At 33.0% G+C, this 25,693-nt stretch overlaps 2 protein-coding genes across 5 annotated transcripts; one reads left to right on the plus strand and one right to left on the minus strand.

Annotated features, from left to right (window-relative positions):
- Positions 1-8,939: 8,939 nt before the first annotated feature.
- On the plus strand, positions 8,940-12,275 carry LOC143182588 (putative lipid scramblase CLPTM1). The gene is made up of 6 exons (XM_076383684.1): positions 8,940-9,101; positions 9,435-10,004; positions 10,081-10,198; positions 10,270-10,473; positions 10,557-10,694; positions 10,771-12,275. Exons 1-6 carry the CDS (start codon positions 8,946-8,948, stop codon positions 11,529-11,531), a joined length of 1,947 nt encoding a protein of 648 aa, XP_076239799.1. The 5' UTR covers positions 8,940-8,945; the 3' UTR covers positions 11,532-12,275.
- Positions 12,276-13,920: 1,645 nt separating this feature from the next.
- Positions 13,921-24,329, minus strand: Mrp (Multidrug-Resistance like Protein 1). Of its 4 annotated transcripts, none has more exons than XM_076383679.1 (22): positions 24,071-24,329; positions 23,466-23,765; positions 23,245-23,382; positions 23,055-23,168; positions 22,768-22,967; positions 22,622-22,642; positions 22,346-22,531; positions 21,604-22,237; positions 21,374-21,520; positions 21,210-21,294; positions 20,932-21,131; positions 20,357-20,858; positions 19,587-19,755; positions 19,360-19,486; positions 19,068-19,287; positions 16,435-16,655; positions 15,469-15,649; positions 15,284-15,392; positions 15,080-15,206; positions 14,471-14,993; positions 14,137-14,383; positions 13,921-14,060 (listed from the first exon to the last, which is right to left on the minus strand). In XM_076383679.1, the coding sequence occupies exons 1-22, from the start codon at positions 24,098-24,100 to the stop codon at positions 13,946-13,948; spliced, it is 4,596 nt and encodes a 1,531-aa protein (XP_076239794.1). In that variant the 5' UTR covers positions 24,101-24,329; the 3' UTR covers positions 13,921-13,945. The 4 variants fall into 4 exon arrangements, with proteins under 4 accessions (XP_076239794.1, XP_076239795.1, XP_076239797.1 ...); XM_076383680.1 differs by lacking the exon at positions 16,435-16,655 and adding an exon at positions 17,491-17,711; XM_076383682.1 differs by lacking the exon at positions 22,622-22,642.
- Between the last annotated feature and the right edge of the window lie 1,364 nt (positions 24,330-25,693).

Here is a 25,693-nt window from a genome sequence, read left to right on the forward strand (position 1 = left end):
TAACTGTTGGCTGCTCGTATTGTGACAAGTCGATGTTAGTTGACTGCTGGTCAAGCTGCTGGGCGAAGTTGGGAGAGTAGAGGACAGGTTGGGGTTCAACGTAGGTCTGCTGTGGCTTGTAGCTTTCGGGGACCACTTGCTTTGAGTGAGCTGGGGCCTCTGGGTACTGCTTATAGGAGATCTGGTTGATTTCTGGTTGCAGCTCTACTGGCAATTGAGCCTGAGAGTAGTCCTTGTATTGCACCTGGGGTTGAGAGTAGTCCTTGTACTGCACCTGAGCTTGAGCTTGAGCTTGAACCTGAGCCTGTGCTTGAGCTTGAGCTTGAGCCTGAGCATGAGCCTGAGCTTGAGCTTGAGCCTGAGCCTGAGCTTGAGCCTGAGCCTGAGCCTGAGCCTGAGCTTGAGCCTGAGCTTGAGCCTGAGCTTGAGCCTGAGCCTGAGCCTGAGCCTGAGCCTGAGCTTGAGCCTGAGCTTGAGCCTGAGCTTGAGCCTGAGCCTGAGCCTGAGCGTGAGAGTAGTCCTTGTATTGCACCTGGGTCACCTCTTGCTGAGACTGTACTGGGACCTGAGCCTGAGTGTAGTCCTTGTACTGCACCTGGGTCAGGTCCTGCTGCGCCTGTGCTGGGGCCTGAACTTGAGTGTAGCTTTTGTATTGTACCTGGTGTTGGGGGTCCTGTTGAAGCTGTAGAAGCTGAGGTGAGAAACGTTGCTGATGGTGAATCAGCTGACCTCGCTCAGCTCGTTGGGAGGCTGCTGAGAGGAGCTCGTTTTGGGGAACGTAGAATTTCCAGTTCACCCTAGAGCCTAGAAAAATAGAACAATTTTAATCGAGTGAGAAAATTGTGGAGTCACTAGAAACTCTCTCAACCCTTCTTCAACAATAATATTCCACTAACACTCAGCAATCTGAGTCCTTCATATCCACCAAAGAATTTTTTGATGTTCTAGGCTTTCAAAAAATCTACAAAAATCCTGCGTTGCTTCCACTATCTCTAGAATATCATCTAATAAATTTCGTTGCTAACGAAGGGTTAAAATGAAATTTAATAAGCTTCCTATGGTAGATACTCACCACCAGGATCGCTGTACCTCACTTGAGCCTGAGGTGCCCGAGCAGGACGCTGTGGTCCTTGGGCCAGGGCGGTCGAGACCAATGCAAAAAGGATCTGTGAACAGATGCAAATTGCGTCTCAGCTGAATCTAAAACGAATGCAGCGATGCTGTAACGGTAACGGGATCTGTTAGAAAGTGAAGTTCTTCCTGGATGGTCGTTCCTTTCGATAGGAAACCGACACCATCGCACGCGGAAGAGAATTCGCGCGATCGTTTCGTTCAATAAAACATTCGAGCGCCGCGGTCCAGATTTCCGCCTTCTGCCCCGTTACTTTGTACGAACAGACTTAATGCAAATAGCGATCGGCCTTTGTAGTGGCGTTTAATGTTTCACTTCCTTCTGCACAGTGGGAATTATCACGAAGACCGACCGTGTTTGAGATAGCATTTTTTTGAGTCTAAGCGACGGTGGGAAATGGGGACTGTGCTCGAATGCACGGTATGTTTCGTAGAGGAAACGTTTCGTAATTTCTGTGGATGTTAAGCTGTTGGAATGAATGGACTTGATTGGCGATTAGTGGATTGCGTTCTGGTAGCACCTTAACCGAGGAGACATAAAAAGTGGATCTCATTAGCGTTCTTTGATGAGCAATGTTTTACGGTGTTTAACAGATAGTTGTTTGGAAAGTAGAGGAATTTTTGTGTGTAATTATTTCTATTAAGTTAGTCGGAAAATTCGTTTTTCTGATAAAAAGTATGAAGTACTTTCTCTGCACAATTTATGAAATATTAAAAAGTTGATTAGTTTAGAATTTTGAAGATCTTTTCTGGAAGCAAAAGTTTGAGGTTTCTAAATATTAAAAATTTTATGAATACATTGTATATACATATAGAAAATCTTAATTATTTTATAGAAATTCTCTGGGTTATTAGAAATTCAGATTAGAATAGCAAAACAGGATTGTCAATTCGAGTAAAGTAGCTTATTCATAGTTATGAAACTTTACAATTACGAGATAGTTCCATACGTGAGTGAATCGAGCCTTGAAAGACTGTAATGCCAAAGTCACTGCTTAATTAGCTCACGATTTTTATCAGTAGTTCTGCTTCGAAGCATAATAAGAAAGGAATAACTTTAGCTTCAAAAACCTGAGAAAATGGCACAAAAATTTGATGCTTTATAATTGAGAAAAAATTTGAAAAAAAATCATGTGACAAGAATAAATTTGTATGAATTCTTCTTAAAAATTATTTCTATTCTCTATAAATAATAGTACAGAAAATATAATATAAGAATATCAAAAATTCTTGGCCCCAGTCCCCATTAGGACTATGTCTGACAGTAACGTCTGCTACTACTTGGGCCGCCGAACCCAACCAGCATCACTACCACTTCAGCCACCCTAGAAACGATTAATTCTACTTATTTAGATAAAAAAAAGCATCACAGATATCTCAACAATTTTAACAACTCCTCCAAAAAAAAATTTTCCATAATACTTAAAAGAATCCCACTAAACAGACCACCCCATAAGAGAAAAGGATCAAAGACAGAGTAACCAAAAGAGCCCATAAGATCACCAGACAGCCTCACTGTCCACTTCCCGCGAATTAAGATGAATCTCCATCACTATCGAGTCTTCACGAGCGCACACCTCCGAAGCAAAAATCACTCACTGTACAAATAACTGAGTTATGAAAAAAAATTGAAGAAAATAAATCTCGAGGGTTGTATAGTCTTGTCAAGGAACTTTCGACCGAAATTAACAGAGTGTCCAATGGTTCCCCGTGTCTGAAGATCGAGTGCACTCACTAGGAGCCTCATGGCTGGCGATGGTGACGATGAACGTGGACGCTCGGTTCGCGGGTCTACGGGTGGAAATCAGCCGACGAAGCCGCGTTGGCTCTTCTATATAGTCGCTGTCGGCGCAGTATAATTGGCCAGCCGAGCAAACGGCCGTCGGCTACCGACTTTTAAAGAAATTCTGCCCCCAGGGTAACGAGAGGGAGAGACGAAGGGGCCCCAGGGACATGATCGCCAGTCGATTGCGAGAATGTGTCGTTGGCGCAATGTTGTTACAAATTCAGAATCTAGGAAGCTGGGGACGTGGACTGGTCTAGTGGTAATGAGTGGTAATGAGGGTTCATGACCTCTCTGTAGAGGAATGACCAAGTGGAAGATGTGGATCTGTGTAGAAATTGGCGTACTTGAAATTGGGCTACATAGAAATTAGGACACGTGGAAATTAGGATACAGGAAAATTGGGTCATGTAAACGTTAGTCCAAGTAGTATTGGTTCATAGGACTGGATTGACATAGAAATTGATTCACAGAGAAATCGATTCATATAGAAATCGATTCACGCAGCAATTGATTCATGTAGCAATTGATTCACATAGTAATTCATTCACATAGATATTGATTCATACCGAATTTGATTCTTATAGAAATTGATTCACGTATAAATTAATTCACACAGAAGTTGATTCGCGTAGAAATTGATTCATGTAGAATTTAAGCCACGTAAAAATCCAAGCTTTGTTATTGAATTCTTTCTGATAGTCCTCTAGACTATCCTAGATGAAGATAAAAATATGTTATCGTTCCACAAGGGTGACCACCCAAAAATTGACAAAATAGAATCTTCTTTCATAATAATAATAAAATAAAAGGTACTAGAAATATCTTCTTATTTTCAAAGACACCGGAAATACACGTGAACGGAGTAAAGTAGAAGAGGTCATGCTACATACCACATACCTCAGACTAGGTGACGTAAAAATTGTAGTCACCTATTACTTAATCGGTCCTTTCCAGGATAAAAAAGTCTAGGAGCTAATAGAACCTGTTTCATGCATCAAATAGTCCACTTGTGCTCCAGTAAGACGTAACAGAGGAGGAAATATTTGTAGCCATTATTTTTCTTTCTAGACATAGGAAATAAAGAAACAATTGCATTACGCTTATTAGTAATGCATAAATGGATGCTCCTATCATTCGACGTGCACACAAATGATATAAAAGTATAATATAGTGGGATAACACTCTGGTACAATAATCTCCATAACCAGATTTCACTAGAAATATGAATCGTTTTTAGATATCTAAAGTAGAATTCAATTCTTTTTACGTGCTTCTTTCAATTGTTCTTTCAATTCTATGTTTCTTCAGACTGCAACTTCTATCAGGAACTAATCGAATATTCAAAGGAAGTTCAGTGAACTTAACGAGCAAAAAACAAATATTATTTGTTATCGAGAAATCTAAAGAACCATGATCGGAACTGTAGAATTTTAATGAAACTTTCTCGAATCGAGACAACCTTGCTTCCTATGCATCGCCCCTGAACTTTCAAACGCATAAAAATGCAAGTAGAATACAAGTTCTTGGACTTATCTGTAGCTGCATCCTCAGTTTTTAAGAGCAAGCACGCTATTCAGTGGAAACCTATGCGAATAATTTTACAGAAGACTGAATTCTATTAATTTAGCTTTAATTATCACGGAATTTCCATTTAGTTCGATTTCTTTTCTCTCCAACGTTCTATCTCTAAATTATTTTCAAAAATGTATTTCATCTCTTTCTCAGCAATTTAAAAAAAAATGGGATCTCATCGTTGCGAAAAGAGTTCGCGGAACTCATTATCGAACCAGACATTTATCAAGGGGATATTGGAGAAGGGGACAGAAATAGGTTCTATGCGAACTATGAAAACCTCACAAATCGGTGTTTTAAAGGGGTATTACGATTTTTTCAATCAGCTCGAAAAATCACAGTAATTTTTGAAATTACCTGATCCTCGTTATCCTTATTACAACATGTACTTCTCAAGAAAGGAAAAGTATCCACAAAAGCAGAAACTTTTATGGCATTGCTGCAAAATATGCGGAAAGGGAACATAGTAATTTCAGTTTATGTTAATTAACAACAAATTTGCATAGTATATGATCCATAATAATATTGACAGTAAGTTAATGTGTACGATAATTTACAAATAAGTTTCAAATAATTGCAATGTTAACAACACAAAAAAAGTATTGAATTATAGTCAATAATGATTGCATTCTCTTTTATTAACTATATTTCATCAAATGTATTGTATTATATGTACAAAAGGTGTAGTTTAATAATCTAGAAAGTAAAATTATTGTAGAAGGCATGAGATTTGAATTAACGATCCGTTCGACATTTCTACGTACACCTCTTAATTAGTGTACGGTATGTCAATTAAACGAAACTACTTCCGACGACTCTCTCACAATAACAAGAACATATAAAAACACTTTTATACAGAATTCCTCCAAAAATATAGCATTTTTATCTGCACGTAGTTCCTTTCGAATCATTTCACTAATTATCTTTCGCAACAAAAACGAGATCTCGGGAAATAGTTCAGTATCGAGTAGACTGAAAGCTTAAGTCGCATTCTCACATCTACCATAACTGAAGTAGAATATAATTCATCTTTCAAGAAAACCCTCAACAGAAAAATCAGAAAATCTCCCCACACTACTACTAAATTAAATAATTATTTATAGTTAAACAGATATACCCCTCAACACCAGCACACTATTATTTCGAAAAGCACTGTGCAAGCAGGAATGAAAATCATACAATTAGCAAGCTTCTGGTTTCTAAAATAATTGAATCACACATATTTTATAATCAATGAAGAATTATAATTCAAAACAATTTTCCAGTATGGTACACATTTATATACATCTGAAAATGAGGTAGAAAAACCCCCTTTTATCTGAAACAAATTTGCTATAGTATGTAACGTGATTTCACGCGATGTAACAGTAATGTGTTCACGCCTTAAACCACCCCTCTCAATCTGGAGTCCCATAAATTCAAAGTGCCAGTCACCGATGAGTCTCTTAACGCTCGCAGCTTCTAGCGCTCAAGTAGAAGCGCGACTTAATTCCCAGCGCGCGGGGCGATCAAACCAGAAGATTAGCCGGATTCATCAGTAATTGGTAAAGGGGGCTCATGTAAACACGGCGGACCAGTCGTAAAAGACGCGCACGAGCATCGAGCAGGAAAGTTCCTCGACGATATTCGAAAGGCGCGACGAGAAAAAAGGATTTCGTTCCGCGGAAACGGCTGGAGAAAGTTTGTTGTAAGGAAGACCGTGTTTCCACAGAGTCGCGTAAAAATGAAACGTTCGCGCAGTGTATCGACGCGAGTTTCCACGTCCCTGGCATGGAAAAGCCTTTTTGCAATCGCGCTATTAAGGCGCTGGTACTAAAAATCGAGGGAGCCAATCAACCCGATGACCGTCGAAGAATATCTCACGGCTGGGATTGTCTAATCCAGATTGAGAGGTAAAAGTAGGCAGGCTGAGTCATGGACACATAGAAATAGAGGAAAGGAAGCTGGTTGTAGTTGGGAATAACGTGGGTTGTCATAATTTCTGAGCCGAAGAATTACTGGTGTTGGTGAAATAGTAATAACTCTGGTAAAGTATTGAGAGCAACGAGTTTGTATCTAGTTTAATTTTTTCAGAAACTTTCTAGCGATTGGTAGAGTGAAACGTTTGGGATTTGTTAATCAGAGTGTTTATTGCTTTTCAATGTGGGGGATGCCTCAGCTTTTAAGTGGCGAAAACTCATTATTGTGATTCTTGTATGGCTTTAAATAATTAAGTAGTTCAGTGTTAATATGCCCTCCAAGCACCGAAAATTTGAATGATTTATAACGTTCTTACTCTAATTACTAGGATCAAGCAATGTTCTGGAAAGCAAGGGTATTAATTAGCGAATTTACGTGAAGCAATTGTGAGAGAAATATTGCATTATTCCAGGAAAGACGCTCGTAAAACATGTGTATAGAGATGCAAGCGAAATATGATAATAGAATAGTTACAATAAATAGCGTGACGTCAAATGAGTAAGTACTTTCGACATTTCCTTGTACCGATTTTAACGCGGAACTCAGACACGAGTATTTAACAATAGCTGCCTTTTTATCGTACGGTGTAATTAGCTTTGCGCTATGGAGCACTTACGTATTTAATGTTAGCGAACTGGTTCAGTTTGAAAAAATTGGAAATTTTACTCGCGAACTTTGCTGAATATAGGATGTTGACGTTAATGAGTTTTGCAATGACTTTTGCAATCTTTCTCCTTATACCAATTTAATTATATCAATAAACTGCTGGATAGACGTCAGAATCTTTAGCGCAATAATTTATATGAAAAGTAACAAACTTATAAGGAAAAGAATACTGATTTTGTAACGTCGAATAAAGGAGTCAGCGAATAAAACCTGCAATAATATGAGAATACAGAACTTAGAGGAACTTTAAAATTCATTATGTAACAATTTCAAGCCAGAAAACCATTTATTATTTGCTCAAAATCCATTGCAAAATATTTTATATTTTAATACAGGAATAATACTGTTGAATCTTGGTTATTTATTATTTTATATACAAAAATTAATTTTATAACTATATAATTAATTCATAGGATTGCATTTAGGTGATAAAATTGCGAATTTATTGTTTATTTAAAATAAAAATAAATTTATGCAGCGGTCACCCATCCCTAGCAGGTTCGCGAAGAGGGTTGCTTAACCTATGTACAGTAGACACACAGTCCAGCGATATAAAAAGTTAAGCAGGCGGAGTTCCCTTTTAGGATGGTGACCGCCCCAGACCTATCAGCTTGTGGGCAAGGGGGGCGCGGGTGGGAAATTTACCTAATTCTAAAAAGTGTAGTTCATAGGTGTCGCCGCTAGAGAGCGATAGTGTGCCAGCAGTAGGACCGTATCATGAAAAATAGGTACCCTTCTAAAATTTTTTAAATTTTTAAAAAAAGATTTAACAAAGTATTTACACAATTTCATGCATAATAATATAGGAAGAGCATAGGAATTGCAAAATATGCTCATCAATGTGCAAATAATTAACTAATTAAGCTAAAATAAGTAAGTCATTGCTTTTTATTTATTTACGAATTTATTTACCATTAAAGTGATATATACGTGTTACTTATAGTCAAATAAGATTATCTACTATTGTTTTTCATAAAGATTTTGTCAGATTATTACTTTATAAATATTTTCTAATTTTTTTTTGGAGGGGCACCAGTCCCATATAATACGATCCTAAACGATTAGTTAGTTCATAGACTGCCGCTAGATGGCTAAGGATTTTCATGCCCATAAAATGAACAAATTTTGAAATTGCTTAAAAACGCATTAATCTTTATTAACCTTATAAAATGTCACTCTTAATAAACTATTATATACTTAAAGAACACATATCATGCGTTAAATTAACAAATAAACGCATAAATAAGTATTTTTCATAAATCACATTATTCGTTCACTCGCTAGATGGCGCCACTATAGAGTTTGATACTTGGGTACTGTTCTAACTCTTAAAATGCTTTATTTTTTAAATAAATAAATCATATTCAGATATTTCTGCTTGCAATAAATTGTTCTTAGATTCAAGAACATATAGGATTCAGTAAATCATTCAACAAACATAAATAGTCGCCTTTCATTAATTTGACGAAAAGGTTAATTCATAGGTCTTGTTAGGTATGATTAATATTTTTATTTATTAAATAACAAATGACAGTTACATATGACAAAACATTTTTTTTATATAGTATAGTAAAAGATGAATACAAAATGTAGATCTGTCAATCATGTTTTACATTAGTAGAAGAATTATAGTTATTTGGTAATATAAGTAATTCTCCAAATTTTCATTAGTAAGAGATAGTATGAATGTAGGTAGATTTGCCTTCTGAATATATTTATTTTTATTCTCCGCCGCAATTAATTGAATCGAGAACTCAAGTTCAGTGTCATGAAACACGTGACTTAAGAAATGCATACGTCGAACATCCGGCATACGTAACTCCCTCTGAAAATGCAAAGAGAATACAGTGGAAACAATCCGAACACAAAAATGGTGGGTGCTGAAGATGATAGTCAAGATCGTAAGGAAGTAGATGTTAGAGAAAACATGGATAACAATCAACAAAACGGAGAATTGGTTCCTACGGAGAACAACGAAGAAAGAGATGTGTGTTAATTATCTTGTTATTTTCGTTATTTATTCTTCTCGTTAAAAACATTTGTCGTATCTAACTTTGATGATTAATGAATTTAATTTCATAGTCGTGTCGTTTCACGTGTTGTGTTAATTAAAACATCAGTAAGGAAATGTTTGAATTTAATATATGATTTGTGAGATTCGTGGGTTCACTGTTAATACATAAACGATTGTTCAATGATGCGACAAATGTGATATAAATATCCGCTGCAACCTGTTCTGCTCGAAGATGGTTTAGTTGAGATCTAATTTGTTTGAAGTTATTTTCCAAAAATTAGTTATTTTTTTCGATCTGTTGTGCAGGTGAACGCTGAAATCGATGAACAAAGGAAAAAATATCAACCGACGCGTCTTGAGTCTTTTTTCGCAATAACTAATTCTTTGATCATACGCGGCCTCATTATTTATTTTATTAGCTATCTGTTCAGACGTCCTCAGCCTGACATTAATTCTCAGTCGCCAACACGCTTGCAAGCTGTGAATATATTTCAAAATGGGACAGTGTTTGACTTGCACATTTATCTGTCAGAGGCAGAACATTTTAAACAGTTTGATGATCCAAGATCATTGATATGGTCAGAACGAGGATTGATATATGGTGACTGGTATAGTGGACCAAACAAAGATGGTTCAAGGATTATGCGATATAAATTTAATCCATCTGATCAATTGAAAAACAATGGGTCTATATATCTTCATGTATATGTTACAAAAAGTGGGAAATCTCCAAATCCTAAGGCAGGGGAGAATATTTATGCGGGTGACTATATGTCATATTCTAAAAAAATGCTAAATAAATTTAAAAAAATTAGATATCAGAAAAGACATAATTTGTTAACTGGTGAGACTACTGCAAGCAAAGAAGAAATTAAAGTAAGCACATGTTACAGTTCATTTTATAAATAAAGCTTAACAATACAATAATTAAATATATTACATATATTTATAGAAAGCTGAGCTAATGACTCAAGAATATGTTTCACATTGGCATCCTAATTTAACTATTAATTTAGTAACTGATCAAACCAATTGGGTATATGGTCAAGTACCACCTCCTCTAGATACCTGTATGTTATTTTGACTTACTGCAAAGTAGGATTTTTGTTAATAGTAACTAACATGTTTATCTCCATAATAGATATTAACTTTTTACCTGAAGAAACATCTTACAAACCTGTAATATACATGAATGATTTCTGGAATATGCAAAAGGACTATCAGCCCTTGAATAACACTGTAAAAGAGCTTGAACTTCAATTAACTTATCAACCTCTTTCACTGTTTAAATGGCAAATCTATGCAGCTCAAACTATGAGATATCAGTGGACATCTTCACTTATGGGTATGTTATGTTATGTTATTACTTAAACTCAGTAGAACGTTTTACAAATAAAATTTCGGTTGCATAATTATACTTTTCTGTAGGAGAATCTTCAGATGAAAATGATGATGATCAGGATACTTTAAAAGAAACATTGCTAGAAACTAATTCTTATCTGTTGGGTCTAACTATAATCGTATCAGTATTACATAGTGTATTCGAATTTTTAGCATTTAAAAATGGTAAGACAACTTTTCTTTGCAAATGTATAATTAAGTTAGAATTTATTGTAAAGTATTGTTTTATGCATTTTTTCAGACATTCAATTTTGGAACAATCGTAATTCATTAGAAGGTCTATCGGTTCGATCTGTCTTTTTCAATGTTTTTCAATCACTCGTTGTTTTGCTGTATGTCCTCGATAATGAAACAAATACAGTCGTTCGGATTAGTTGTGCAATAGGATTGTGCATAGAAGTATGGAAGATTAATAAGGTCGTGGACATTACTGTGAATAGAAATTCAAAAATACTCGGTATTATTCCAAAAATAAGTTTCCATGATAAAGGGTCATACGTAGAATCTTCCACTAAAGAATATGATAGACTCGCCTTTAAATATTTATCTTGGGCCCTCTATCCTCTTTTAGGAGGATACGCAATTTATTCGTTGATGTATTTAGAACACAAAGGGTGGTATTCCTGGGTTCTTAGTATGCTTTATGGATTTTTACTAACATTTGGATTTATAATGATGACACCACAATTATTTATTAATTACAAATTGAAAAGCGTAGCGCATCTTCCGTGGCGTATGATGTCTTATAAATTCCTTAACACGTTTATCGACGATATTTTTGCATTCGTTATAAAGATGCCAACACTTTACAGAATTGGTTGCTTCCGTGACGATATAGTTTTCTTTATATTTTTGTACCAAAGGTGGATATATAAGACAGATCACAGCAGAGTAAATGAATTCGGCTTCTCTGGTGAGATGGAAGCTAAGGCTGGTGATGATAAGAAACAACTTGTTAGCACAGAGCCTGTAAAAGATGAAACAGCTAAAAAGAATGAGTAACGTTTGGTGTATAATGTTAGCGTTGAATGTATTATTCAAACTTCATCTGAAATCAATAAACTTATTTAGTACCAAAGGATATATCTACACGCATTAATATGTATCTCTGTAAGTGTGATATAACTATGTGTGTATGCATATATTCTTTTGGTTTCATGATTTAGCCAAATAAAGAGCCTCGCAAAGATATTGACATCTTTGGACAAGGATGTCGGCGTTCTTTACAATAGGCAACTATCAAAACAGTTTAGTAAGAGTATGAAGGTCTATGGATATTCGTTCAGGAAATGATTGTCATAAAGCTGTAATCCTTTAATCTAAGTTTCTCTTCGTTTTTGTTTCGATACTTTGTAATTATTATCTTATAATATTGAAAAAATATAGTTTATTTGGATGTTTCGAAAACATTTTAAATTGTAATTTATCTTGCAACTATGCAATAACATTGAATTACATGTGTATACATGTGTACGCAAATACTTGGATGAATAATAGAAATGGAAGATTGTGTTGTATTTTATAATTAATATACATCATACTTTCGGTACGATTCTTCGGCAAATCTTTTATTTGTATAGGTGCAAAGTATTGCAAAATGTTTTTGCAGAAAGTAGGATATTCTAAAAAAACAATAACTCGCGATACAACCGTTAAAAAATAAATTGTGGCAGTTCTTAAATACATTTATAATTATTGTTTTTAATAAATCGATGTCTCCAAATAATGTTTAATTTTATACCATAATTATTGACAATTTATTCTTCCATTCTTTTTAAACTAAATTACATTCTTCTTTTGGTAAATTTGATGTTAATAGTTCTTTTTGATTTATAGTCTTACAGGTATTTTGTCACATACTTTCTTAATGCATAATAAATGTTAAGTACTGATAGGTCACAAGAAAACGTATAGAAAAGTGTCACTAGTACAATAATGAGACTTTGAAGAGAATATATTTAATATGATAAAAGTACGAATATTCATAATTAAAAAGAATAGTTTTAGTAAAACGAATTGTTAATATTTATTAATATTATTATTTTCTTCATCTATATATTATTTTAAAAAATGGGAACTAATTTTTTATATTACGTCTTTTTTCGTATTCAATAATACGTCGAAAAACTGAGCAACAGAGACATTTCTAGATTTTCCTAGCTTTTTTAAACGACGGTTAGCATAAATAAATTGAGTTTTGCAATATCTATTTAAAAAAAATGTTCAAATCTGAAGAACACAAAAAACAAATTAATAGAATATGTATCAACAACTAGTTTTATCCTGTACAAATGCACTATGACTATGTAATACATATGTGGTGTATAAACAATCTAAGGTATAAATTTTTATATACAACATTTTCCTATCATGCTCAAAAAATACAATTATCTCAAGATGAAACCTATATTCCCTTTATCTGCACTTTTACTTATCGTATCCCCTTTAGCGCCATACCAGCTGTATTTGAATCACTGCTTGTATACATATGTAATTGTTAAAATTATTTAAAATAATTAAGTACATAGAGGTATTGATAATTATAATGTCGAAAATATTAATTTTATTAGATAGTAGCACCGCAAAAACTCTTTATTACAAGATAAAAAACTACAAAATAAACGTGTAAAATGTGCATCGACTTCTTCGCTATATTTCTTTTACAGACTTGCATGGCACTAAAAGAATGTAAGTACTATCTATTGTGAATGTATAATACAGTATCCAACTATACAACAATTAAAAACTGATTTATCAAATAGAACATAGTAAATGAATAGTTAAGAGCAAACTCTTTGATACTATGCAAAATTATGATTGCTCAGTGATTCATATATATTTTATTCTGCTAAAACAAATATAGTAGAAGATTGATAAAAAGCAAAAGTAAAATTATGCCACAATCATAAGCAATAATTGTGGAAACAGAAATAAAAATTGAGGCAGTAGATATTTAATAAAAATTAAAAATAACTAAAAAAAATACTGTCCTATTTTGTACGTTGTACAGGTTTTAGATGCAAGTGTAAGCCTGAATAGGCACCTTTTTCTTTTAAATTATTAAAACTTCCTATATTCAAGAATCCTTCCCTTAAGTCACTGTACATGTTTATAAAGTTTACTTCGCACAGAATGTGCTGCTAAAATGGCAGTACTTCAAGTAATGACGGATATATCCGTACTACTTTATAAATGGGCTGTGCTTGTTATTAAAATACGATGTAAGATCTTATTGCAAAAATTGTCCTAAAAATTCCTCGACTGATGCAAGCCTAAGAATGTTTTGTATTTCTCTATATAATTGTATTGCTATATTCCTTCTTTACGATCTGTTTGGTTTTGGTTTGTCATAGATTAAAAATGTCTTCTATTTATTTTCCGTCGTTTTTTCACAATATTCGTGATATGCATTTCGTTTAAGTCACAAGGCCTGCATCTTTAGCGATACTATAAAATAGGCTTGTTGAGTTACGAAGTAATGTCTCTGGAGAATCATATTCCATAATACATCCATTGTCTAGGACGATAACCCTGTGAAACATTTTTTTAATTAGCATCAGACATCATGAACGCTCTTCATTTGTTTATAAATGTTTGTAAAATGTACCTATCCGAATCAAGAATTGTATTAAGTCTATGAGCAATGGTAAGAACTGTGCAATCTTTGAATTCTCGTCTAATTGTTGTTTGGATTAAATCATCCGTTTCTAAGTCAACTGACGCAGTTGCTTCGTCAAGAATAAGTACTTTTGTTTTTCGAAGCAACGCTCTTGCTAAACATATTAGTTGTCGCTGACCTATACTTAAGTTTTCTCCACCTTCGGTAACTTCGTGTAGAAAACCATTTGGTAAACCTAAAAAATGAAAAAATTCGGTAAATTTTTTAAAAATATGCGCAAATATTTTGTATTCGTTATAAGAATTCGCGAAATTTTATTTACTTTTTACGAAAGATTTGAGATGCGCATGTTCTAAAGCTTTCCAAAGTTCTTCGTCGTTGTAACAACCGAAAGGATCCAAGTTCATTCTCAGACTTCCTGAGAATAACACTGGATCTTGAGGTATAATAGTTAATCTCGACCTAAGGTCATGCAGACCTAATTTGGTAATATCAATATCATCGATACTAATTTGACCATCAGCTGCTTCTATGATTCTGAATAAAGCTAGTGTTAGAGAGGATTTGCCAGCACCGGTTCTACCAACGATACCAACTTTTTCTCCCCCATTAACAGAAAATGTTAATCCGCGGAGCACAAGGTCTAGACCTTCCCTATAACGAACTTTATAATCTTTGAAATTAACGTGTCCCTGCATAGGCCAATCGTTAGGTGGTGTATAATTTGGATTTTTCCATGGAGCTTCTTGTGGAGTTTCTGCATATTCTTTTATTCTTTCCACTGCTACTATGTTTGTTTCAACGTCAGAGGTCATTCTAACTAACCAGTTTAGTGTTTGAGTAACCTAAGGCACAATTCTTATTAGAGATTATCCTACAATTGAGTAAAATAGGGTTTAATTAATGAATAGAAGGAAACATTTTATCTTACTTGTAAGGCATAACTGACAGACAAGCCAACTATGCCAGATACCATGGTATCTCTATTTAATACTGCAAAAAATGCGGCAAAGAAGATAATTAAGTTTCCAACCATTTCCAAACGCACTGCTAACCACCTAGAATCAGTCATTATGTTTTATACTGTCAATTATCGTCAATTTAATACTGTCATCTTGAAACAAAGCATACGTACCTATTTGCAATGATACTAGGATAGTAACATACTTGATTGAAATCTACTCTATTTTCCGATTCACGAATGAATCGTTCTTGCACGCCAAATGCCCTGATCATATGTGTTCCTTATAAATGAGATACTAATGAGTTATACAGCACAGAAAAGTTTACAATTTGAATACAAATGAAAGAGATACATACCAGATACTGATTCACTGAAATGCGAATATATAGGAGATCTTGAAACAGATTCCAAACGTTTCAGTTGTCGTGAACTTGCAACGTATAATCGTTGAACAAAATAATAGATTACACCTATTGGTATTATTACTGCCAGAAATATTGGAGTACTAAAACTTATAACCACTATGGTGGCTATGACCTGTAATACGAATGCATCACTTAGAATAGATAGATTTTACGTTTCTTGCTATCTTTTTCAATATACAATACTGAAAATAATAAAGAAATATTATCTTATATAGTATCAAAGGACTTAACGAAAAAGAAACTATATATACATAATAGATACACGTAAATTCATGTATGCAATCGTAGAATGGCAAATAAAATAGAAAAGTTCAGGAGCTAATGACCATGCAAAGTCATAGATGAAGCACCCTTATCTATCTTTCCAAACATCATTATATTATGAAACAGAAAGAATATATTAATCTTACTTATTGATAATGAAATGATTGTTAAGCAGTATTTGATAGTAATCTTATACAAAACATAATTATGAAATCTTAATTAATGTACACTTGAACAATCATTTTCAATTACCCATCACAAACACACCCTTATTGTATTCACATATTGAACCTATAACTTATTGGAGCGGACACAATTATACCCAATTATAGCTTGTATAATTTACATTATTTTTAATCTATTAATTTGTAAGTAGGTATACACATTGTTTAATGTAAATGTCTAGAAGACTTAAAAAAGCTATAATTGAAGTATGTTACTTTATCTAAGATGTTGCCAAATAAAGAAGTAGTCACAATGTATATAGAGATGCCTCAGCAGAACACCGATACAAACCCTTTGATGAAATAGAAGTATACGAAGATAGACCCAATGAATTATGATTGAGGAGTTATGAAAGGAAATAATAAGAATCGATGGCCTTAATTTGGTGCGGGCATGTCCGAAAATTACCTCAAACAAGCAATAGATGCTATCAGAAATTTGTTGAGGAAGAGATGTATCCAGTACGTCCACGTCTTTAGCAAACCTGGAGGTGATACGACCAGTAGGAGTCGTATCAAAGAAGGTCAATGGAGCACGCATCACAGCACGCAGCATCGACATGTGCATCTGGCGAGCAGCCAGCCAGCAGCCCAACTGTGGTGCCAAATCGCAGAAAAAACTCGCCATCGCTACAACATCAGACATGGTTGGCTTTCATTGTAACCACACTACTAGCAACTTAGAATTTTAAGTATCTGAGAATGATACAGAGAATGCCAAAACTTTACAGATCTAAAACCATTCAGTAAATGTTTCTCTCTGTTGAACGTTTCTATTTAATTCTAATATGCATGAATAAGTAAAAGAACGTTCTCTTGAAACAATTTGAAAATTTACAATACCAAAAACTAAAAATACTTTTCTGTCTCATGTTATGCGAGGAAGTGAAGTTTGCTGTGGAAAAGCATGCTAAGCATACATAATGAAACAATACATAAGCGAATGAAGCATTCAAAGAGTAGTTAAACAATTAATAAGGAAATACGTCAAGCAAGAACAATACTTTTCTTCCATATAGGGGAATTGATTGTATAATTGTGTCCATCACCTTCATCTCACTCACCATATGTCGGTATACTATTGCATTGTGACTGTACAAAATAATCACTGCAAATAATTATATGACTTAAAATATTTCTTTTTCATATATAACTACTATATAAATTAATATTCTTTTTTTTTTAACTTAGTTACCAAATTATTTCATCGCATCGGTGTATCTACCTAAATCACTAATTTAAACATGCAAATAACTGTCCCAATTCATTTTCATACCTTACCAATGACTCTAAAAATATTTTTTTTCCAAAGCACGGAATTATTGAAGTCAAACGTAATATCAGCATTATTACAACAAATCACTGATAAAATCGTTATTAACTAGGGAAATGGACATAAAACTTAATTTTCTTACAAGATTCAGTGTTTGTTAAGCGCAATATTTACAACGTGAAAATATCATACCAACAAGAGGCAAGTAATCCAAGAACGTAGTATGGATGGTAGAGTGTTATCAATGACATCAATGTCTTTACCAAGTCGAGTAAGAATTCGACCGGTTGGAGTTTTGTCAAAGAACGACATTGGGTTGCGAAGAACACGGTGCAGCGTACTCTCGAAGAGACGCAGGGAAGCGCGTATTGTTCCTTTTGCCATGATTAACGACCCTCCAAGCACTGTCAAGCCTACAACGATCGGTGATAACTTTGGTATATCATTAAACCTAACAGTTATATATCAGGAGTTGTATCGGTTCTTGTAGTATTATTTGCATTCCTTATTAATGCAGACAAAAGAAAAACAGAATTAATTATATTTAACGAAAACTTTCATGTTTATTATTGCTCACCGCCTGCCTAACATACCACGTGCAAGTTCCTTACTGCAGTCACACATGTATTGAGGTGCACTAATAATTACAGACAGATTATTATCTTATATATTGTTAATGAAACTTAAATCAATCCTAATAGCTTGTCCATGTAACATAAATTAATCATTTTACATGCACTATATTATTTACTTTACTAAGTGTTGCCTAAATATCTTTTAAATCCACTAATGTATTCTCTTCAAAGTATTAAAATGATTACGTTCTTGTTCATTTCTACTCTGCAGGAGTAATTTGAAATCTTACATGCGACAAGACAAAATATGTGCAACTGAAATGTTTGGAAATAAAACTACAACATTAATATTTTTCTCTAAACAAGATTTAGTTTGCAATATTAAAAGAAAAGATAGCACTAATTCCAAAAATATGTATATATATATTTTTTTTCACTTATTTGCATTTGAATCTGTCCAATAATAGATGGTAGTTTAAAAACAATCATAAATTTGAATATGGTGAAAAAAATCGATATTATGGTAATGGATAGGTACGAAAAGGATTGATTATTAACTACTTCATGCTCAAATATTATACTAACGTTAGTATAACTGGTGATTCTACACTATAAGTTATAAGAGCTTATACATACACTTGAATAAATGACGAAAATAAGAATACATGCGAAATTGGAATTAATTTTGAATGATTAGTAGCTGGATTAACTGCATTTAAACATAGATTACTACAAAGCTTTACTTTGTTTATGACGAATCTATTAACACAGCAAACCACACTCGCGCTAATATTTCAGAATATCACTGAAATCTTGTTAGTGTTTTAGTATTAGTTAATTAATACATAAGACAAGATTTTAAAAAATGAAAGTAATGTTACCAACTATAACATATAATTTGTTATAACAATGAACTAATACAACTGTATTCTTAATTGAAAGTTGACAAAAAAAGATATTTAACTGCCCCAAAACTGTGTAATCTGTGAAGGAACATGCTTTTTATACAACTCGTATCATCGTAAGTGAAATAGTCGCTATAGATTATATAACAACATACTTCACTGAAATAAGCTTACCTTATATGATCATTTTTTATAAGAATTTAATTCTAAAAAAAGGGCTAGTATACTCTATTTTAGTAAACAAACATAGTGAATATCATTAATTATCTATATGCATTGAAAGACATACCCTGACCAAGGCCAAGTCCACCATATACTCCAAGATACATGTCTTGCTTAGATCTGCTGATTGTATCATTGTAGTCTGTTAAATTATCATTTGACCATACACTAAGCCAAGAATTGGAACCAATACTAAATCCTTGGAAAATAGCATTTATTATGATGGTCATTATCGACAGAAACCATCCAATAGATTTGAAATAATGTGAGTACACTCCCCATTTGACCTGGTAAATAATAAAAAAATATATGTTATAAAGTTGTTTATAAAAACACGATTCAAGAAGATTATAACTTACACTTCCAGTTTCAGTTTTCTCCACTTCTATTAATTTCTCAGCTAATTTCGTTTGTGTTAATCTCTTTTCTTTTATGCTATTACCATGCAAATGACTACTAGACTGCTGACTATCTGTAGAATACTGTCTAAAAATTTTTTTAAGAAATATGACATTAAAGTAAGAAAAGATGTAAAAAAAAATAGTACAAATATTAAGATATAAGAATAATGTTATATAAATTTTACCTTTTCAACGAACCATTTAGAGATTTTCTGTCAGCTATGGATGCAGATTCACTTTGGCTTTCTCTTGATCTACCTCTAGTTAATTTTTGAAGTTCTTCCGATCCTATTGTTGATTCCAATTGTTGTTTTATCTCATATAAGTCTGCTTCAGAGCCATCATCAGCATGCACTGTTTCAAATTTATCATAATAGATTTAAAGCAATACGAGGCAGATTAAAAAAAGCATTATTAAAATATTAGAAAATAATAACAGGAAGTTAATACTTTTTACATTAAAATAAAAAGGTTTTAAGTACGTTTAGCAAATCATCGCAGTTAGATTTAACATTATAAAAATAAATTATAAAAATAATTATTCGTGATATTTATTTAAATATTTTAATTACTTTCTGGCTGAAATTCAACATGCAGTATAAAAAAAAGTCCTACATACAAATATTTCTTTTTTCACACATTAACATCATACTCTACTAAAATGACAATAAAAAATTACATTAGATTACGTTGTTTCATACTATAAGTTGGTGAATAAATTTTTATAGTAGCAAACTGCAAAAAATACTAACATCCTTAATACTCTAATATCACAAGCCAAATGCAATATAAACCATTTTCCGGACAATCACACAAATTGAAGTAGGAAAAGGAATCGTAATTACTTTTTTCACTGACTTACGATTTCCAACTTAGACCCATGAAAAATATAATTGAAGATTAATAAAGGAAATGAGTACAGAAGTTATAGCAAAGTTGAAGAATTGATATATACCTTCTTGAAGGTGTTGCACTAAGAATTCAGAAAAGGCCCCCCTTTTCTCTAGCAGTTGTTTATACGTTCCAATCTCAGTTATTTCACCGTCTTTAAGAACAATGATATTATCAACCTCTGGTAAATAGGTAATTCCATGCGTGACAAGTACTCTCGTTTTCTTCTTAAGTAGACCAGTGGGGCCAATTACATTTTCGAATATGTGTTTACCAACGTGCGAATCTACTGCACTCAGCGGGTCATCCAAGAAGTATACGTCAGATTCATTATATACTGCTCTCGCTAACGCTACTCTTTGTTTCTGTCCACCAGATAAATTAATACCCTTCTCTCCGATTTCAGTTTTGTCCCCTGCAGGCAATATTTTCAAATCTGGGTTCAATGCACATGCTTCAATCACGCGATTATAGAAACTTTTATGCAGAGGTTTTCCAAATAACACGTTGTCCTGCAACGACGCGTTTTGTATCCATGCTTGTTGCGATACATACGCGATAGAGCCCTGTGATAACAAATATAGGATCGTAAAAAAGTAAAAAATATTTGTATACACCAATTATTAGGAAAATATTTACCTTTGTGTTAACTCTACCGCTTATTTTTTCCATCTCTCCAAGAAACGCTGATATAAGGGAACTTTTACCTGATCCTACTGTACCAACAACAGCTACTAATTGACCTTGTTCTATTTGTACATTGATATTTCTTAACGTTGGTTTATCCATATTCTCCATATCCCATGTAAAAGTACCATTCTCGATTAATAGTATGTGTGCTATATTATATTAATACAGAAAATATATTTTTAACATGTACACATTTAAAATCATATGCAAATAATTAAGGAACTTACGCTCAGATGGTTCATGCTGAACATTGTTAGGATCTAGTTCTTCTGCATTCATGAATTTGTTGATACGTTTCACAGAAACATAAGCCTGAATATTACATAGCATATAAATACACTGAATAAGCAATTGCATGTAATAGAATAGAATGTTAAAAGTTGTTTATTACCTGAACAATGTTACCGATCATCATAGGTAATATAGAAAGAGGAAACCTTAAGATGTTAAAGAGACTTAATGAAACAAAAGCAATTGTGCTATTTAAGCGATTGTTTTCATCTATAAGTATGTAGGTTGCAAAGGATACTAAGGATACCTAAAAAATATATAGAAAAAAGCAGTAGAAATAATATAATATTCTTACATTTAATAATATAATTCAATAGAAAATAAACTTACTAAAAAGGGAGCAAAGGACCAGATAAAACTTATTCCAGCATTAAGATATGCTGCTTCCTTTAGTACTTTGATTTCTTTAGTCCGTATTTTTAATATTTTCTCTTCAAATGAAGGTTCCCATGCATATAACTTCAATACTTTTATGCCATTAAGTACTTCGTTTATTAATTTAACTCTTTCATCTTTGTCTTTCATTTGTCTGATTTGTAATGTTTTTAGTCTGTTTGTGATAAGTAGATTTACTGGAATAAGGATAAGTAGAACGGCTAAACCAGCAAACGCTGCTGGCCCCAATATTTCCCACAAAAAATATAAAGCTAAAACTATTTGCAAAGGTGCAGACCAAATCATGTTTATATATGCTGTTAAATCCATGAATCTTTGTGCATCCACAGACATTAAGTTCACTATTTCGCCAAGTGTTGATTCTTTCCTGACAGAATTAGACAGTCTCAATGCCTTTTGATAAATTGCGGCTGTCAATGCAGTACGTACACGCAATCCAACTAAGAACATGCGGTGAAAGTATTGAGATAAAATTAATGTTTGAAATGTGGCTGTAACTAGAAGCAAAATTGCATACAAATAGCCTTTCCATATTGATTCATGTCCCTCGATAAAACCAATGAGTAATCTAAATTGAAAACGAGATTATGATTATAATTTCAAGGATTTACTAATATCAAAACTAATTATTTAAAGTGGAAAAAACAGTAGACTACATCATAATCTTCATACTTACTTTAATATTTGTGGGCTAACGAATGTCATAACATCTTGTACAAATTTAAGTAGAGATCCAAATAAAAAGGTGGTACCAAAAGCTTTGCAAAGAGGTGGTAAAACTGAGGATACCTTCTTCTTTCGCCCATTATTAAAATCTACTTGACCAGATGCTTTTCTAAATGATGCCTTAGTACCTTGCACACTGAAAGTGAAACAAAAATTATCTTTATATAAATGCAATCTATTAAATATGTAATTGCAAACGTTTTTATTCGGGACATTTCCAGCTTACCTAAAGCAAGTCCAAAATACTCTTGTTAGCAAAAGAAAGTGAGTACTTTATTACTAATGTAATTTTTTTTTATGTAACTCATTTAAACTTAATTCAATGTTTCTGGTTTATTATCTAAATGAAGTATTCATAAATATCACACTCACTTGTTACTTTTTTGTGAACTTTTATCCCAATATTTATTAAACATTGGAACAATTTCCTTAGCTGTATCTTCTGGATTCATAGACCATAAATCTGTAGTTTCCAAAGGTTTCCTGAAACCTTTCCATGCCATTGAATCAAACCATGTAAAAAATATTTTAGATGGAAAGGAAGCTTGTTGCTCTGGACATGGTTTTTCAACCTATTAATATCAATGCACAATATTAAACTAGAGTATTTTGTTTTTGTGTTATGTACTATAATAACAAATATTTATTATATTAATTACCTTTGGATATTCTGAGTATGTAGGCTCTGCATCAACCAAAAAGTTCAACAAGAATAAAAGTACTACTATGGGATAATATATCATGTATGACACAAACGGATAAGTGACCTCATTCTAAAATAAAGTAATTATATTGATGTGTAGAATATTTAAGATTCAGTTTATATTCATTATAATATTTGTGGCATACCTTCTCGATGTATAACCTTAATAAACTTCTATATTGAACAACCCCGCATATTAAAAGAAGAAACCAAAATAAAAATAATAGTCCAGATGTACGCATTCCACATCTTCTGTTATATACTACTAAAGTTGATGCAAGAAACTGTAGCAAACCACAAAGATCACATTATCATCTTAACATTGACTTTATTCAGTCATTCTTAGAATATTATAAAAAATACTTACAAAAGTCAAAATCTTCACAACTGGTGTATAATAATCAACACTATAAACATTGTCGTAAGTACTTTTATGTATAGCTTTTGCTATGTCAACAACACTAAGTACAATAAGAGCCACTATAAGTACTTGTTTAGAAATATATAACCATGTAAATGGAATATTTCTTTTCTTGCTATTTAAAAAATAATAAACCTCTATTAGTGAGAATATCCATAAAAATGCACATGGCACCCATATCAATACAGTCTTCTGAAAACATTCTGAAATATCTGGATCCTCTGTGTTCCACGATAAATCATTATCCTAAAATACAGAAACACACAATTACAATAGTTCCTCAACTAGATAAGAATCTATTTAATTCTTCTGTTTCTATTTTACAAAGCTTTTGAAATCTGTCACAGGAATGTAAGATTATATTCTATTTATCTTTACTTCTATTCAAGCTAAACAATTAATTAAAATTCAATGAAATTCGATAGAAAAGTATTTCTTGAATTTCTGCGAGACTATTAGATTCATTGGGAAGGTATCTTAATACTTAAAAATCTAAAAACAAAAAATCATCGAGAACTAAAAATATACCTAAGTTCAATAAACATTCTTACCCAAAATTTGGTACCGCAAAATTGATCCATACTTTGTTCACAATATTTACTTATTCATTGGTTCCCCTCGGTTAGCTAAGTTCGATTCTATCCGATTTTTTTAATTAAAGCTTGTTTGATTTTGTAAGAAGGCCAGTGAAGATATTATTGCACGTTAGTCGACAGAATTCTTTAAGTTCGATTAGCGGTTCGTCTAGCCACAAGGCACTCGATTGTAGAAATGTACAATTACACGACATATACTATACTGGCATACACTCAGGACTCGATAATACACGGCCATCCGTTCACTTTCTCAAGCAAACGCAAACTGTGCTCGAATCAAGTCCGATTCACATTATAGCAATTCACCGTTTATTTGCCCAATCAAGATATAATTGCGTCACGTTTCTCTCGCAACCGCATGCGCAAATTCGAAGACATATTGGTCCATCTCTTTTTGAAGGGAAACTGAGAGAGACGTAAAGACAAATTAAAGATACAAAACCGTGCCTGGCAAGATAACAGAGAGGTCTTATACATTTTTGAGCAATGTTAATTTGAAGCAAATTGTTTACGAATACTAATGTACAAGGACCATGTGATTGCTCAATTTTTTACTTCTTCGTTATACTATTAAGAGCACGCGTAATTTTCAAGCAGGTGTCAAGTTTATTAACTTCCTGAATGATTGCTGTCGCAAGAAAATTATCTGATGCTTTCTTGCAATTCATCATTTCATGTAATATTGGACATGTTAAGATTTATTACATATACGTATATTGACTTTAAACAATGTAATGTAAAATCTAAGTTATCAATTATATTTCATCTTATCATATCTCACGCGATAGATGGTTTGAAAAGTCATGGTTTCGTATGAATACTTCTTGATATTGAGAATATTATCGACTGTGTTCAGCCTGTAGTGAAGAAATGAGGATTGAATATTGATGAAATTTTGATATTTTGTAACTCTAAGTGTTTAGAGTGAAGCGGATTAAGAAAAAATTATTGCTAAACTAAATTAACAATATTATCGCCAATAATATTGATCGTGGCATCCTGATGATATTATGATATCGAAAAATATTGACACTATTATTGATCGTGTGCGAGACCCTTTTGAACATACTAAATAAATACAGTATGTAAAAATTTATGCACGAAATGACACAGCATAATTCTACTATGATGTAAACGACAGTATTACACATGTGTAGAATACACATACATTTATTCCAAAGACACGTTTTTCCTTACTTATTCATAGGATACTTATTTGAATATTGATTTATTCGACTTGTTCCTGTTCTTTTTATCTATCTTGACGCGTTAAAAAGCTTTTTACTTAAATTAAAGCAAGTTTTTATCAGTAACTACAAACTATACTATTATTGAAATTTATCAGTATACTCAAACAATGCAGTGGTGTAGTCAATACATGAGATAGGTGGTATGTATGTACACATAGAGTATCTTACACATTGATGAAATCGAATAACGATATCGCTATTAATGCTTATTGTACTGTATTACGCTGCATCATATATCGTTCATATATCATTGCATCTTCTTGCACAAAATAAAGATATTACCTTATTTCTTGGAAATTCTAATCTTACAATTAGAATAATTGTGTGC

This window comes from Calliopsis andreniformis, chromosome 8 (assembly GCF_051401765.1).
Source record: "Calliopsis andreniformis isolate RMS-2024a chromosome 8, iyCalAndr_principal, whole genome shotgun sequence".
NCBI lineage: Eukaryota > Metazoa > Arthropoda > Insecta > Hymenoptera > Andrenidae > Calliopsis > Calliopsis andreniformis.